The sequence below is a fragment of the Cygnus olor genome, chromosome 5 (genome assembly GCF_009769625.2).
Source record: "Cygnus olor isolate bCygOlo1 chromosome 5, bCygOlo1.pri.v2, whole genome shotgun sequence".
NCBI classification, from domain to species: Eukaryota; Metazoa; Chordata; class Aves; order Anseriformes; family Anatidae; genus Cygnus; species Cygnus olor.
The window spans coordinates 32246104-32258609 of NC_049173.1; the positions used below are offsets into that span (position 1 = coordinate 32246104).

At 44.9% G+C, this 12506-nt stretch overlaps 1 protein-coding gene across 6 annotated transcripts in view; it reads left to right on the plus strand.

The window, feature by feature from the left end:
* Positions 1–12506, plus strand: part of LRP4 (LDL receptor related protein 4) — an 89273-nt gene that overhangs the window by 62243 nt on the left and 14524 nt on the right. For 5 of the 6 annotated variants that reach the window (XM_040560036.1, XM_040560037.1, XM_040560038.1 and 2 more), the window contains 16 exons: positions 704–832; positions 1167–1286; positions 1421–1546; positions 3833–3958; positions 4440–4574; positions 4740–4865; positions 5898–6128; positions 6430–6586; positions 6951–7168; positions 7496–7672; positions 8271–8396; positions 9103–9311; positions 9913–9994; positions 10554–10659; positions 11584–11785; positions 12114–12303. In XM_040560036.1, coding sequence (XP_040415970.1) covers positions 704–832; positions 1167–1286; positions 1421–1546; positions 3833–3958; positions 4440–4574; positions 4740–4865; positions 5898–6128; positions 6430–6586; positions 6951–7168; positions 7496–7672; positions 8271–8396; positions 9103–9311; positions 9913–9994; positions 10554–10659; positions 11584–11785; positions 12114–12303 — 2460 coding nt within the window. The remainder of the gene's footprint in view (positions 1–703; positions 833–1166; positions 1287–1420; positions 1547–3832; positions 3959–4439; positions 4575–4739; positions 4866–5897; positions 6129–6429; positions 6587–6950; positions 7169–7495; positions 7673–8270; positions 8397–9102; positions 9312–9912; positions 9995–10553; positions 10660–11583; positions 11786–12113; positions 12304–12506) is intronic. The other variant, XM_040560035.1, reaches the window with a different exon arrangement.

The following is a 12506-nucleotide window of genomic DNA, read 5'->3' on the forward strand; positions in this document are numbered from 1 at the left end:
CCACATAGTGTACTGCTGAACAGAGAACAGTGGGCAAATCCTTGACTGCAAGTTTGTTGGGCTCTGCCTAGGGTCATCTGTCTGCCAGTGCTCCTAACTGATAAGGCACAGTTTGTTTTGGCAAAAGCTTGAGAGGAAAGGGAGGGGGGAAAATTCAAAGGTCAGGTGCAGAAGCGGGCACCTCACTGCTTGCTTCCTTTGGTCTTCAAGTGTTTATTTGTGTTAAAATTTTAAAGGAATCATGCCATATTTTAACCTTGCGTTCTGATGTGCCTCAGTCTTTAATATAGACTTACCCCAAAAGGTAGCTTTGTTTTTATACCTGACTTTCAAAGGTTTAATAAACATTGCAAACCTTTATAAAGGGCACTGAGACATAGATAGTATCTTGAGCATAAGAGGGAAGGCGACACTCTTGGATCCTTTTTGTTGCTTTCTCATCAACCCCTTTGGGTTTTTTTTAAAGTGAGTCGACCGCACAGTTTCATTTGTATATAGCTTTAAACTGCCCCTCAGTGAAGCACAAACAGCATTCAAGTTCTTCTCAGCAATACAGATCATGCAAAGATATGCAGCAATGGCTAGTAATTTCCAACAATTTTCCATTGAATATTTGCTAGTGCATTATTAGATGGAGAAAGGTTTATTTAAACTGGCTTGTGCCCTTTTACCTTAGGCATTTTTTGTTTGATTTCCTCATTAGCATCAGATGTTCCAGCTGCCACCTGCAGCTTGGAGGAGTTCCAGTGTGCGTATGGACGTTGCATCTTGGACATCTACCACTGTGATGGCGACGATGACTGTGGGGACTGGTCTGATGAATCTGACTGCTGTAAGTTAGTGCAGGGCGGTATACTGGTCCAAGCTTCTGACCTGCAATCCTAAATGGATTTTGCATTGGCTGGAGAGACAGCTATCTGATTTGTCACACATAAGCTGATTCTTTGATTATTAATTTTTTAACTCAAGACAGTGAGAGTAGTCATGGGGGTCACTGTGTAGTCAGCACATTTCTGCATGCAGGAATTAAGGCAGTTTCCAGAAGGGATCTGTTCAGGACCAAGTTCCACTACAGCGGAGCATAAATGTGGCATCGAGAGATTTCTGGGATGTTCCATAGGTCTGAGTTTGCTGTATATTTATTTATTTGTTTAACCTTTCGACAGCATCTCACCAGCCATGTCGCTCTGGGGAGTTCATGTGCAACAGTGGCTTGTGCATTAATGCTGGCTGGAGGTGTGATGGAGATTCCGACTGCGATGACCAGTCAGATGAGAGGAACTGCAGTGAGTGCTGGGGACTGGTGGGAGCATTCTGTTTCTGTGGATGCAAGAGAATATGTGGGAGTGTTACCTTTTTGAAACAGGTCTCTTTTGATCCTTGTTGCTCACCTAATTTTCTTTTTTTTTTCGGTCCTCAGCTACATCTATGTGCACAGCTGACCAGTTCCGCTGTAAATCAGGGCGCTGTGTCCGTCTCTCCTGGCGCTGTGATGGGGAAGATGACTGCTCTGACAACAGTGATGAGGAGAACTGTGAGAATACAGGTTTGGCCTGTTGCCTTGCTGCTTGTAGCTAACATTTCCGTCCTGGAGGAATAGGTAGAGAGGTCTCTTTTGGATAGTTTGAGTTCAGCCTCAACTTACTGTGCTTCCCAGAGTATGCGATCTGTAAACTGTCTTCTACACTTGCAAACACATGCAGGTCTGTGTGCTTAAACTAACCTAAGTAGTGGTGTTTTCTGGTCAGGTATCAGATCCTTTTATCTTCCTATCCTGCCCATACTCTGTGAATTACAACAAAGCTCTGAGACACTTCCATTCAAACCTGGAAGCATTAATAAAGTTCAAAGTTCCTACTTTTGTCAAACGGACTGAGTCTAGCTCATGCCTTCTAGGTAATTCTGGGTAGCTTTCATGTTGCCTTATGAAGCTGCCTAGCAATTTTAACAGGAAGTAGAATCAAAAAGGGCATTTTGTAAAAGTGAAGAATAAAGCCTTTGTTTTAGAGGGTTAAGTGTACCAGTCCCACCCTGCCTTAGATGTTTTCTTTCTAGTAACCATTTCCCCTATAGCCATTCTTCTATATGATGGATATGGAAAAGAAGAGGGTTTTAGCAGGCCCTGGTATTATGGTAAGATTCAGGAAATAACTAGAATTTTCTATTTTTCTTAAATCTTTCAGGTTGTTTGTAGCCCTTGTAGAGGAATAGTATATACTGGTCTGTGAATTTGTCACAGTGAGAAGAGCCCAACTGTGTATACTGACCTATTTAGATCAGAGTATTTCAAAAATTGCGTTTAGAGGTGACAAAAAGGATTTCTAAAACTGTAGCCCTTGTTTGGGCCTGCTGAGGAGGGCGCAGTATGTGTTGTACAAGGATAGATGAGCTCAGAGGTCCTGGAGCTGTTGCTCTAGATAAGTCAGTTGGCACGAGTAGCAGTGTGCAGGAGGTGGTGGTGATCCTGGAAAAAGCAATTGTTCTTAGACAAACCGGTAAACCCCTTGCCTTATCTTGATAACCAAGATATTTAAACAAACACTGAAAGAACTGTTGCAGCCCAGAAGCCAAATCAAACTTCCAGAGCCACTGAACTTCAACCTCCCCACTCCAAATCAAACCCAAGATGGTAGAGTACAACTGTTGTCACCATAAGGTTGATTGTGCAGTTCTGCATTAGGTCTACAGTGACAGTCATCAGATAAAAATTAACTGAGGGGTTCTAGTCCCAGCAGAACATGTACTGGCTCATCTGATGAGAAATAGTGCACTGTCTTAATGTCTTTAGCAAGAGTTAAAAACCTGTGTCACTTCTTGGATTTATATTTTTATTGGCTATAGGGAAAAAATTCCTAGAACACTAGGAGATCAGCTGATGTAAGAATCTTTGTCTTCATTATGACAAATGCAGTCCAAGTTTTGGAATCCTTTTTAAAAAGTATTTCTCTTCTCTGAGAAGTGAATCTGTATGTGATTTGTTTTTATGTTCCCAGTTGGTGTGTCTGTTAGTTCTTATTTGTACTTGATAATCTCACAACTACCCTTTTCCATGCTGCTTGCAGGCAGTCTGCCAATCTAATTGTTTCTTTGCTGATAACTGTATTGTCCTGTTGTACTCCTAGGATTATCAGAGGGTGATGGTTTGGAAACCACTGACAAAGTCAGCTTGAGAGGTACAAGAAATAAGAGGCAACAGGACAGTGCAGTTATTGACAAAGACACAATTAAATTGGCAGAGTCCCTACAAATAGCATTACTTTACTTACAAGAATTTTGTAGAGCCTTCCTGCCAACAGCAGAAGTTGAAGTGTGTAGCTCATGTGTGAAATCCTGTTGCCTGAGCTCAGATTTCAGTGATGCATGTAAATCTCATTCCAAGTCCGTCACAGTGCAGTTAGGGCTGGACAAGACGTTCATTCCTAGGCAGGCTTAAGATCCATAGCCATGCTGGGGTGGCATCTCAGATGATTAAAGTGAAGAACTGACTCCGCTCTGACACATGCTGAGGAGGGTTGTGGAATCTGGAACCAAAGGGAATTAAGCCAGGACCTTGAAGTCATTCTGAGAGCAACTAAATAGCAGAGCTTCCCAATATAGCAGCATTGGACTCAGTCTGGAGGAGAGCTCACAGGCCTCTGAATCAGCATGAAGATATTTGGAGCAGTAAGGAGTGGAAGATGAGCTGAATTCAAGGAAAGAGGAAGTAATGGATTTGTGCTCATATGTAAAGATTGTAACAAATCTTAGAAAGTGGTCTGTGTCCTTTTCTCCACCATGACTGTTGTTGAATCAGTAAGCTCTGGTGCTTACTTTCTCCTTCTTCTTATTGCAGGGACACCTCAGTGTGCCCCAGACCAGTTCCTGTGTGGGAACGGGCGTTGTATTGGACAGAGGAAGCTGTGCAATGGAGCAAATGATTGTGGAGATGGTAGTGATGAGAGCCCGCATCAAAACTGCCGTAAGTCAAAAACAGACTCCAAGACATGTCTTAAATATAAATGGAGGCACTGTGTGTGGGAGTCGATCTGGTGTTTCTGAAGGATGTGTGTAAGGAAGAAAGTGTGGATTGTGTTAATGGGAGAGTGTGTGGGTTGAAGACTGAGGAAAATGGCCTTTGTGATTTTGCCAATTGCATAATGTGGAGAAGGAATAATGGGGAGAAGATTATGCTTTCAGGTATTAAAGTTTGTCTGCAGAGATGGTGAATCCCAAACCATATTATTCTGAGCTTCATTGTCCAGATCTTGGGAAGGGCTGATACCCATTGGTTGTGGCCTGCAGGGGAGCGTTCTAACTGCAAAGAGGCAGCTTCCAGCACAGTCTCTGTCCTCCCCATGTTGCTTACCCTGTTCTGAAGTGTGGCTGCTGCCTAACTGCTGAGGACACAAGCAGCTGCCTTGTGGTTTCAGCTCAGTTATCTTCATGCATTGCTTTTGCAGGTCCACGAACAGGGGAGGAGAACTGTAATGTCAACAACGGTGGCTGTGCTCAGAAGTGCCAGATGGCACGAGGGATGGTGCAGTGCACCTGCCATACAGGTTACAGGCTCCTGGAAGATGGACGATCATGCCAAGGTGGGTTTTTGGAGCAGTAGCCTCCTCCCTGCTGCTTTGATGTGCTTGGAGTTGATGGCCACGATAGGTTGCAAATCAGAGCATGAAAGCAGAAGCAACCTGTCAGTGAGGTTGCCTGACTTGTTGATATAATGGTAATTTTCTCCCTTTGTCTGTAACATGCAGATGTGAATGAATGTGCTGAGGAAGGTTACTGCAGCCAAGGCTGTACCAACAGTGAAGGAGGCTTCCAGTGCTGGTGTGAGCAAGGCTATGAGCTGCGACCTGACAAACGTAGCTGCAAAGCTCTAGGTAAAGAGGAATTCAACTTTACTCTGGTGCATGTGTGTTGATACATACATGTTGTTCTCGTAACTTTGTCTCTAATGCGTCGTTGGCAGCATTATGCTGTTCACTGAGCCAATGTGTGACACAAGGAAGTACCTGGATTTATATTAGATATGCTTAGGTTGTCAGTGAAAACATGTGTAAACTTTGTGATTTTGACTATGGAGAGGTATTTCACTATTTCCTTTCCTTGCCAGTACGACAGCCCTTGTCTGCTTTTCCTAGTTTCTTGTCATTCCTGGTGACCCAGACCCTGGGACAAAACCAGTATCCTGTGTCTCTGTTTAGGAAGCGTCTCAGTCCTTCCTTGTCGGTGAAGTTGCATCACATGTCCTTGCTCTGGCTTAACCTTTGATACTGGTCACAAGTTCTGAATGCTGTGAGTGGCTGCTCTATGGACATCTGTTTTAAGGGCATATATACATTTGGAGAACTTCTCAGCTCCCCTAATGTAGGAGATGAGGAATTAAGAGTTCCATTACGGGAATTAGGAATATTATTAGGAATTCCCCTAATGAGATCCATAAAGAACTTCAATTCTTTTTTCAGCAGAAGTATCTACTGACTTTATATCTGGCTGAGGCGTACTTTCACTGTGTCATGTTTTGCTGTGACAGTAGGCTGTGGTAGAAGGTGTGGTAGAGCATGTGTGTTTATATGGCTGGGAGGTAGATATAGGCGAAGGAAACTATAACCTTGCTGCCAAGTGCGTGCCTACTGGTATGGCTTCAGAGGCTGAGGTGAGGTGAGCTCAGATGGAACCTGGAATGATCACATCTTGATAAATAAATGTTTGCCAAGAGCTTTAAAACTGCCAGATTTTGAGTTAAGTCTGTGTATTGTGGTTATGGAAACAGCTCTTTGAGGCGTTTTGCACTTGGGCATTGATTTCTTGTTGCTGATATTTCAAAACTAAGTTCTGGGACTTAGAGCAAAGGGAATGGTAGGCAGGACCCTATCAGAGTACTCTAATGCTGTCTTCCCATCTATTCTCAGGGCCAGAGCCAGTGCTGCTCTTTGCCAATCGAATTGATATCCGACAAGTGTTGCCTCATCGCTCAGAGTATACACTGCTCCTGAACAACTTGGAAAATGCCATTGCCCTTGACTTCCACCACAGCAAGGAGCTGGTGTTCTGGTCTGATGTCACTCTGGATCGCATAATGAGGGCCAATCTGAACGGTAGCAATGTGGAAGAAGTGGTTTCCACAGGGCTGGAGAGCCCAGGTGCGTCACCACAAAAAAGACAAAGGCCTGGGCACTATCTGTGGTGTGAGAATAGGGATGGGTGAGTGGAGAAAAGTGGGTACCCAGAGTTCAGAATGGAGTGCATCTCCCTGAGCAAGGGGATGGGTTGGATGGAATCGGTGTGAGATCATTGTCTCCCTGGAATTCATCTAGTCTGACAGGGTAGAAGACAGGAGGACTGAGTTGGGCCTTCCCTGAGGCTAAGAGGGAAAGGGAACTATTTTTCCGAGCATAGTGTGCTCCTGGTTTCACTCTGTGCTTAATTCTCCCCTGGAGATAGGTGGACTTGCTATTGACTGGATCCACGACAAACTATACTGGACAGATTCTGGGACATCTCGAATTGAAGTAGCAAATTTGGATGGCACTCATAGGAAGGTGCTTTTGTGGCAGAACCTGGAGAAGCCCCGAGCGATTGCCCTTCATCCTATGGAGGGGTGAGTGAGAACTTGAGACCTCAGAGAGCCTTCCCTGCAAGTGCTTCTGGGCGAACAGTAAAAACCCTATTCTTGGTCGCTAAGGCTGCCTTTGGGCTTAAGCCATTTGTTTGATACCAGCAGCTTGGGAAACCTTGTGGTGCTGAGGGCTTTCAGACCCTTAATCCTATTCTGGAGCCTCCAAATTTCAACAGCTTGAAAGTTCTTGTTGCTACCTTGCTGGATATTGCTTCTCCTATGGCTATGCCCCAAGTCTCATGTTTGAGATCACAGGATCAATATTGTTTTGCCCTGATAGGAGGTGATGATGCATGCATTATGTGGGACATTAGTTTTCTAACCCGTCTCTCCTTGCCTCATCCAGCACTATCTACTGGACCGACTGGGGCAACACTCCCCGCATCGAGTATTCCAACATGGATGGCTCTAATCGGCGCATCATTGCGGATACGCACCTCTTCTGGCCCAACGGATTGACCATCGACTATGCAGGGCATCGGATGTACTGGGTGGATGCCAAACACCATGTCATCGAGAGGGCTGACCTCGACGGGCGGAATAGAAAAGCTGTTATTAGCCAAGGTAAATAACGGGGCTGCGTACAGGGAATGCTCTCTGCAGTGAAGAAGAGTAGTATAATGCTAACCTGAGTTTCAGAGCCACCTGCTTGTAGGTGAATTCTGTTGTCTCTTGTTTTTTCACTGTGGGATGAATTTTGTCACTGCTATGAGATGGGCTCTGTTACCCAGACATTAATGGACAGGAAGTGTCTGTCATGTTAGCGTAAGGTGGATTTGAGCAGGTTGACTGTGGAAATGAATATGGGGTGGTGGTAAGAGTTCCCTTGTCTCCCTGATAGCCTGACTCCTGTTGAAAATAATTAAATTCCTTTATTGGACATCATTGCAGGCCTCCCACACCCGTTTGCTATCACCGTGTTTGAGGACAGTTTGTACTGGACAGACTGGCACACCAAAAGCATCAACAGTGCCAACAAATTCACAGGCAAGAACCAGGAGATCATCCGAAATAAACTCCACTTTCCTATGGACATCCACACACTGCATCCTCAGCGCCAGCCAGCAGGTAACTGCAGAGGGAGTAGAGACCTGTCTGAGCCTCTGGAACACGTGCTGCCACCCGCCCTGTAAAGCAGGGAGATGGCAAGCCTGAACCCAGGACATTGACACGTCCTCCACTTCTGTCCAGAGCTGCCACAGCACCAGCTCCATCCAACAGTTCAGTTTAGGTCCCCCAGCAGCAATAACGCGGTGCTAAGCGTTACCTCAGCTCCCCCTGCTGACACTTGGGTGTGAATGCTTGTCAGTGAGAAATAAGTTGTGGTTCGTGTATGTAAGAGCTACTGGGGGGAAGAAGGGGATAGGAGGGAGGTGCAGGAATCATAAGTGGGCACTAGTAATGACCGACACCTCCCTTATTTCTTTTAAATTACTGTCATCTGCTTGGCAAGTGGATTGATTTAAATGCCTTTTTTTTTTTTTGTCAGATCAACCCCTACAAGTGGAGTTAGTGCTTTAGTTTATTGTCTTATTCTCAATTAACTTCTGTGTAGATAAGTCAAGTTATGTTATCCATGTGGGACTTTGTACCACGGCTGGTATTTTTCCTTTTTTCTTTTACTCTTTGCTTTATGCGTGGTTGTTTTTGTCTTTGGCTACTTGAGCAGGGAGAAACCGTTGTGGGGCCAACAACGGGGGCTGTACACATCTCTGCCTGCCGAGTAGCAAGGATTACACCTGTGCCTGCCCCACGGGCTTCCGCAAGACCAGCAGCCATGCCTGTGCCCAGAGTAAGTGAGGTGGGACCACAGCCTGTGTGTCCAGATGTTTGTTGGGTGGTAGAGGGTTGGCAATGGGAGTAAGCAGCAGAAGTTGCTTCCAAGGGGGGATGCAGCTGGATGGACTGAGTAGTATTATGGGCCCTGCTGGAGAATACCTCACCTTCTTGATGCATTCCCCTGTTCTGCATTCCCACTCCCCTCAGTAGTCTGGATGGGTGGGGATGCAGGGAAGTTCCATCCTTCAGTCGTTAATCCAGGGCTGCTATCGGTGCCATGCTGTCTGTCACAGCTGACTGTTTCCCTAGAGCTTCCATAGCTGTGTCAGTGACCAAAAAATTCAGCTTTGCTGACTGCCAGAGTTTCTCTTAGTTTGCAGCCAGATGGGAGAATCAGGCCAACTGTTGTCCTAGATTCTCAAGAGATGGCATAGTTATTTGATTTGGAGAGATGTCTGTGCCATTCTTTGAAGAACATGGTTGAATTTATTCCCGTTGCGTAGGTTACTCTCAGGAGACAGCTCTCTACTGCTATGCTCCCCCCTGCTCCCAATCCCTAATAAAGTGATATTTTTTGCTACCATTAAAATCCTGGGCTGTGACCTGCCAGTGATAGATGATGTAAGGTTAAGTTTGGATATAGCAGGGAATTGTCTGTGTCTATCACTGTGTTGTTGAACTTAGAGAAATTAAAAGAAGACCTTTCGACCTTTGATCAGGTCTTGACAAGTTCCTGCTTTTTGCCCGAAGGATGGACATCCGTCGGATCAGCTTTGACACAGATGACCTGTCAGATGATGTCATCCCTCTCGCTGATGTGCGCAGCGCTGTGGCTCTGGACTGGGACTCCAAGGATGACTATGTCTACTGGACGGACGTTAGCACCGACTCAATCAGCCGAGCAAAATGGGATGGATCAAGCCAGGAGGTACAGTGTTAACTATGTGTGGAGACCATCTAGCCAGGAGACTCCTGGAATATCAGTTTTAAATCTGCTGGGATCTACTGGCTTCCTAAGGAGCTGTAGTTCATGTTGGATTTAATGTTCATTAATTTGCCTGGTTCTGACTTGGATGAGCCCTAAGATCACTTAACACTTCATACACAAGTTTGGTATATGTTCCTGTTTTTCTGGAAGACCTTGAAGTGGGACACAAAACACTTTGATTTACTAGCTGTGGTTAATTCCTCTGTTGTAGCCCTAAAATCTGAAAGGAAAAAGTATTAATTCTTCCAGTTATGTACTACATTTGTAACAAGAGCCACAGTCCTTGGGACTTGCGTGTGCCCTTAATGAGGAGAACAAAGTTCAGGGTTTTGGAGTAGTATTTTGAACAGACATGAAAAATAGATGTTTCTTCAAATGTAAGACTTATAAGTTCAAATAAGTCCTTAGTGCTCTCATACAGCATTGTTCTGCTTGGGCTTTTGCCTATTGAGAGTTACATTGTTTGAGTAGTGCATTGGGCCAGTGCTTTTTCTCTAAGGTCTAATAACATTAATGTTTTTTTATTTTTCTTTTTGTTTAGGTTGTGGTGGACACCAGCCTGGAAAGTCCAGCTGGACTTGCAATTGACTGGGTTACCAACAAACTATACTGGACTGATGCAGGTACTGGGCTCCTCTGCTTTACGTAGGCCTAAGCCTTCCTTATTAGTAATGAAAACTGAATAACAGATGGGTGGTTCTGACTCATCCCAAAATTTGTCTGTTTCTGTCTAGAGGAAAAAAAAAAAAAAAAAAACTACATGAGGGAACTGAGGTGGTATCTTTAGTTTAATTCTCTTTGCAGTGTCCCTGGTGCTAATTCTGTAGAAAGGTTTATAGCAGAAATCGAGCCCCACTGTTGTCTTGTTGCAGAGCTTTTGGTTGTGTGTGTTCACATATGTTCCGGCAGTGTATCTTGGGGTACAGCAGGTAGAATTTGGAGGTTGTTTCCTGCCACAGAGTCATAGTTCAGAGAGATGTAAGACTATGTACCAGTCACAGCCATGGAAGTGGCATGAGAGATCTAATGGAGGGTGATACTTTGAGCCACGCTTGTTACCTATCTTCTAGGTATGAAGTGAGATGGAGGGAGGGGAAGAAAGCATTGCTATATGGATGTTTCTTACCTTACCTATTGTGATTCTAGAAGCGTGTGTTTAATTCTCTCTCTCAATATTTGTAGGAACAGATCGGATAGAGGTCTCCAACACAGATGGGACCATGAGGACTGTTCTGATCTGGGAGAACCTAGACAGACCTAGAGATATCGTGGTGGACCCTGTTGGAGGGTGAGAGATTCTTTCTTCTGGGATGACATGGCAATTCTTCTGTGTCTAAAGATGTTCAGGTGCTTTGGTTTTGTGCAAATGTTTCTTCCTGGTGCCTTTGTTCTATGTCCTGCTGAAGTCTGAAATTAGAGACCTGATTTGGATGCTACCACTAATATCCAAATAAGATAAGTAGGGGTAACTACCTGTCATGCTGTAGAGCTTTTGCAGGAGCTGGCTGCTGTTTTCATTTGTTTATCCTTGGGACCTAATGACTAAAGATCTGTTACAGAAATGTTGTGAGTGAGATCTACTCTGTTTGTTTCATATCTATGTTGAATTTCTATTCAAACTCTCTGCTTATCAACCAGAGTTGAATCAGAAGGATCTCCTCGGGTAGATTAGTGCTGATCTTAAGCAAGATGTACTGCTAGTGATCTCTTGGCTTCAAAGCATTGCCTCAGTGGGAATATTGAGGGATCAACTACACCACAGAAAGCAAACCTGAGTAGAATAACAGAAACAAATAGTTTTAATTAGGGATTTTGCTTCTGAATTACAAGACTGTGGAGCTAGGGATTGGATGGATAGAAAGCAGAGTGCTATTCTTTCCTTGAGTGGATTACTGGAAGATCATTTCAGCAAGAGTATAAAGGACTAGAAGTGGAGACTGGTAAATAACTGGTTATTTATTAGACCTTGAACTTTTTCCTTCATGTGTTAATAAGGCCAGTACATGGACAATGAAGAGGATATCAGTTTGAGTATGATTTTAGGCACAATACAGAAACCCAAGGCTGGACACGAGTACAATGTTAGTCTAATGCTGCTTCCTGCTGGCTTCTGAAGGCACCAGGCTCTTTTGCGTCTCACTACAGGCACTGTCTGGCTGTAATAGCAGTGGAAGAGTGCAGGCGTTTACTTCTGTCTTGGCCTTGTGTTCAGGTTCATGTACTGGACTGACTGGGGAGCCAACCCAAAAATTGAGCGTGCTGGTATGGATGCCTCAAACCGCTTGGTGATCATTTCTTCCAACCTGACGTGGCCTAATGGCTTGGCCATTGACTACGAGTCACAACGCTTGTACTGGGCAGATGCAGGCATGAAGACCATTGAGTATGCCAGTCTGGATGGCAGCAACAGGAAGGTAAGGAGGTTGTCTTTAAGGAGGGAATCTGGGAGCCTGAGGTGCAAGTCCTAAAGCACCAAGTGCTAAGAGGCTCTGCCTCTCTTTCCAGTTGAAAGTGAAATAACCAAATCAAGACATGCTACGCTGCTTTCACTGAGAGAGAAGAGCTCCCTTTCAGTTACAAACTGTGTATGAGGAAGCCTCTGTTTGAGGGTTCATGTTGCCTCATCATTCCGTTCATGCTGTGACTCTATATTATGATGTTGAGAGAAGGGGGCAAGGCGAGCCCTTAGTGACGTCTTAGTAATGTTTTTTTTGGGGGGGGTGCTGGGGGTGATCTGACCAGGTGCTGATTGGGAGCAATCTGCCCCACCCCTTTGGACTTACTCTTTATGGCGAGAGAATCTACTGGACAGACTGGCAGGCCAAAAGCATCCAGAGCGCAGATAGAAGGACTGGGCAGGCTCGGGAAACACTGCAGGACAATCTGGAGAATCTTATGGATATTCATGTTTTCCACCGGCACAGGCCACAAGGTACAGAGTTCACCCGAAGCCACACTGAGCTGAGAGCTTGCTCAGGCTCTACTGTGTGGAACAGCTCTCCTGCAAGGAGCTGGCCTGTCTGTCAGCCCTCAATGCCTTAAGTCTGGATGGAATATGAGAGCATGAAAATAACCCTGGGCTTGACATTTAAGGGCATTCTAGAATACATTTCTATAGCTATTCCACCCCCTGTT